Source organism: Setaria italica, chromosome II (genome assembly GCF_000263155.2).
Source record: "Setaria italica strain Yugu1 chromosome II, Setaria_italica_v2.0, whole genome shotgun sequence".
Taxonomy (NCBI): Eukaryota; Viridiplantae; Streptophyta; class Magnoliopsida; order Poales; family Poaceae; genus Setaria; species Setaria italica.
This window is the reverse complement of record NC_028451.1, coordinates 4,725,333-4,729,751: the sequence shown is the minus strand read 5'-3', so window position 1 is coordinate 4,729,751 and position 4,419 is coordinate 4,725,333. Positions and strand designations below refer to the sequence as shown.

The 4,419-nt window shown below is 46.4% G+C and overlaps 1 protein-coding gene across 3 annotated transcripts; it reads left to right on the top strand.

The window, feature by feature from the left end:
• Positions 1-14: 14 nt before the first annotated feature.
• LOC101780356 (pentatricopeptide repeat-containing protein At5g64320, mitochondrial-like) lies at positions 15-4,419 on the top strand. Of its 3 annotated transcripts, none has more exons than XM_022824547.1 (3): positions 15-1,905; positions 3,593-3,811; positions 3,924-4,419. In XM_022824547.1, exon 1 carries the CDS (start codon positions 100-102, stop codon positions 1,759-1,761), a length of 1,662 nt encoding a protein of 553 aa, XP_022680282.1. In that variant the 5' UTR covers positions 15-99; the 3' UTR covers positions 1,762-1,905; positions 3,593-3,811; positions 3,924-4,419. The 3 variants fall into 3 exon arrangements, with proteins under 3 accessions (XP_022680282.1, XP_022680281.1, XP_022680283.1); XM_022824546.1 differs by having other exon boundaries at positions 3,919-4,419; XM_022824548.1 differs by lacking the exons at positions 3,593-3,811; positions 3,924-4,419 and adding an exon at positions 3,301-3,319.

The window sequence follows — 4,419 nt, the reverse complement described above, 5'->3', positions numbered from 1 at the left end:
GACTCCCTTCCCACCCTCCCGCCTGCCCCGCTCGCGAGTCGCTCCTGATCCCGCTCCTCCGCTCCCTGCCCCCCGGCGCGCCTCCACCTGCTCGACCAAATGCCCGCCCGCTTCGCCGTCACCCCGTCCTTCCGCTCCTACAACGTCGTGCTCTCCACGCTCGCCAGGGCCCGATTGCCACGTCGACGCGTTCGCCCTGTTACCGCCGGATGCTCAGGGACCGCGTGCCGCCCACCACCTTTCACCTTCGGCGTCGCCGCGCGCTCGCTCTGCCGCCTCGGCCGCGCCGACGAGGCGCTCGCGCTGCTCCGCGGGATGGCGCGCCACGGGTGCGTGCCCGACGCGGTGCTGTACCAGACGGTCATCCACGCGCTGTGCGACCAGGGTGGGGTCGCCGAGGCCGCCACGCTCCTCGACGAGATGTTCCTGATGGGTTGTCCAGCGGACGTGAACACCTTCGATGATCTCGTTCGCGGGCTGTGCGGGCTCGGGCGGGTGAGAGACGCAGCCAGGCTGGTGGACAGGATGATGATGAAGGGATGCACGCCGAGCATGCTGACGTACGGGTTCCTCATGGAGGGGTTGTGCCGAGCAAGGCAGGTGGATGAGGCGTTGGCAATGCTGGGGAGGGTGCCAGAGGTCAACGTGGTTCTGTTTAACACTGTGATTGGTGGGTGCTTGGCTGAGGGGAAGCTGGATAAGGCAACAGAACTGTATGAGATAATGGGTTCGAAAGGCTACCCTCCAGATGTGCACACATACAGTATATTGGTGCATGGTCTTTGCAAGCTTGGGAGGTTTGGTTCGGCCATGCGGTTGCTTGGTGAGATGGAGGAGAAGGGTTGTGCTCCAAATGTCATGACCTACACAACCTTGCTGCATTCATTTTGCAGGAATGGCATGTGGGATGACACAAGAGCAATACTGGATCAGATGTCGGCGAAGGGCTTGAGTATGAATTCCCAAGGATACAATGGAATGATATATGCGTTATGCAAGGATGGCAAGTTTGATGATGCAATGAGGCTCATCCAGGAGATGAAGAGTCAAGGGTGCAAGCCTGATATATGCACTTACAATACAGTAATTTATCATCTGTGCAACAATGACAGGATGGAGGAAGCGGAACATGTTTTTGGAAACTTACTCGAAGAGGGTGTTGTTGCCAATGGAATAACTTACAACACTCTAATTCATGCACTTCTGCGTAGCGGAAGGTGGCAGCAGGGCCTAAGGCTTGCAAATGAAATGGTACTTAATGGTTGCTCATTAGATGTTATTAGCTACAATGGGCTGATAAAAGCCCTCTGCAAAGAGGGGAATGTTGATCGGAGTATGGGGTTGCTTCAGGAAATGATGGAAAAGGGAATTAAGCCAAATAATTTCTCATACAACATCCTGATCAGTGAGCTCTGCAAAGCAAGGAAAGTACGCGATGCACTAGAGCTCTCAAAGGAGATGTTGAATCAAGGGCTCACTCCTGATATTGTGACTTACAATACACTCATAAATGGATTGTGCAAAATGGGATGGACACATGCTGCTTTAAATCTCCTAGAGAAGCTACCCAACGAAAATGTGCATCCAGATATTATCACATACAATATTCTCATTAGTTGGCACTGCAAAGTCAGATTGCTTGATGATGCGTCTATGCTTCTAAACAAGGCAGTAAATGGAGGGATAGTTCCTAATGAGCGAACTTGGGGAGTGATAGTGCAAAATTTTGTCAGGCAGCCAGTCAATCTCGAGGCATATTAGAAGGTTTTTATTGTATATGCTATATGTTATAATGGCTGCCATGGTTTTGGGACTATGTGCAGCTCGATATGCTTTGAAGATCAAAATGGAGCGCATCTTGACTTCCAGCACAGTGTTCGCCATGCACGTTGATCTGGTATTCTGGTACATATTTCTTCTCCACTTACAACTTGTGCCATCAAATTTACATCTGTTGACCATGTAGCATGTAAAATTATTTAATTCGTTTTCCTATACCATGACATCTGAATGCCTAGTGGTAATAGGTACATTAGTACAGTATTTTGGCATATTTTGAGCTGTACTCGCAAATAAATTTGCCAAGGTAATGGCTTCTTATAAATTGTGCTTGTCCCATTGCAATTTGCAAAATTATTCCTGTTTGTAGCTATTTTTTCTATGTAGAAGAATAGGTGAACACCTTTGAAAATCTTTACCCTACCGTGTTCTTGTGAACTCTTGAAATTAGGAAATCTGTTATAAGATTCATGAACTGTACTTGTATTCCTTTTTCATTGCCACGACCATGATGGCAAACAAGGGCCCTACTCAACTGAAACAATGGGCATATTCATTCGAGTAATAATGTAATATAAAAGAAACTCAACCACGGGGTGAAGCCCAGGCTTTGCCTTAAGAGATCGGACTCATGAACCCCTTAGGAAGGTATACTACAAGATGCAACACCTGAGTTCGTGCTCAGGGGGTGACCTCTCAACTTGGGGCTCTACCAACCGAGCTATCGCCTGGTTCTCAGTAATTATGTAATATAATTGATTAATCGCATGAATTATATTACGACTTGAACTTTGCAGGAATGCTGGATCCCTTTCTCTTAGAATACTGATTAACCATTATAGCAAACACACTGGCTGGTTCCTTTTACATAATTCAGCCATAGTGTTGGCTGAAAAAATGCTTGAATGGAGAAGGGAAGGGAAGGTTTGTAGTACAATGATCATATTTGTGAATGATACGTGATGGACTTTTCTACCTGTCCAGTTGCACATCCTATCTGTAGTATTGAACCACCCCAAGGTACAGAACTCCAAATAGGCAAGTAATCAAGCTAGACATGCTTGCTTACATCGCCTTTTCCCCCTAACATATAGTATGAAAAGAGGCTCACCCCAAATTCTATTCTCAGTGTATCGCCTTGAAGTTTGCACCAAGCCCCCAACTTTTTCACAGTTTGTTCTTCAGAATATAACTACTCTAATTGAGGTACCCAAGGCAATTCCAGTGAACATTCTAGCTTGATGGGATCTTTCTGTTGTGGAGTAGCAAATGCACTGTAGTTTCATCTGAAGTTTTGGGCACATCCAGCCCATCGCCGTGGGCTCTTGCTGGGTGCTCCATAAAAGGAGTTGAGTTTGTGATGGGATCTTTAACATAGTGTAAATAGAGTTGGTAAGTTAAAGTTTATGGGTTTTCTTAAGGCAGAGATTTATCTTAAACTTGAAATACTGTGGTATGAAGACTGAACTAAATTTGAGCTTAATGTATTGTATGGGTGTTGGCTACTAATCAATCATACAGAGGCATAGGAAGAAGGGCACATAGCCCAGTATGGCCTCCGTGAGGCTCTGTCCCCGCTGGTGGCTGCATAACCGTCATTGCGGGGCTTGGATGGATTGATGATTCCAATGAAAATGGCATGTTTGCATTGAAAAAGTAATTAAGTTTCGTGTCATTCAACTGGATTCTACCAGAGAGTTGAAATTACAAAGTTTTATGTACTGTACCTTTCCTATAGCTATGCAAAATATATTCTGTTTGGCAACTGAAGGCTAACTTATGCTGTTTCCTGTTTTCTCATTGCGTTAACCAGTGGCAGCGAGCAAGCGAGCACCATGAATCACAGCGCCACGGGGTTGGGTGGGCGATGGTTGTGAACAAGCGGTACCGTTTTAAGTGATAACTGATAAGCATTTCTGCAGTACTTAAGGCGAAGTTCGGTGTCCTGAGATACTGTCATGTGATTTTTCCTCGATCACTGAAAATCCGATAAATTATGCTCGTGTGCGAAGGACCAGGGCCTCTGTCTCAGGTACTAGTACATATCTTGTATGCTTGTGTCTGTTCCCAGTTTCTGAAGTATTAATTTAACCCAAGCATTTCCTAATTCTCTTTTTGACAAAGCATTTCCTAATTCAGTGCAGCGCAACATGGCCGGATGAGCTTTTCCTCTGCTAGAGCAGGGGACCAGCGCGTGCGGCGCCTTGCTAACGCAGAGCGTGGTCGCTTCGTTGCTTCCCAGGTTCCCCCCAAAGCACGATGCGCCCATGGCCAAGGCGGCCAGGGGCGTAGCCAGGAATTCGGTTTTTCATTGTTAGGGGGGCCAACAGTGCTAATTTATCTAAAAATTTAATTGAATTTAAAAATTTCAGTGGAAAATTGCAAACCACGGGGTCTGGTCCCTGCCAGACCCCTTCCCTCTGCCATGGGAGGCGGCGGCCATATAGGGTCTGTTGTTTAGTATGGCTCCAACTCCGTAGATTTCTGTTTCACTCCACAACTCCAGCTGGAGCATGCTTCATGTGGTTTGATTGACTGTATTGTTTTGAGTGAAACAAAAAATCTACAACTATTTTCGCCATGCATATGAAATAAAATGACCATGGAAAAAAGTTAAAATCCCAACATATTACAAGTTCA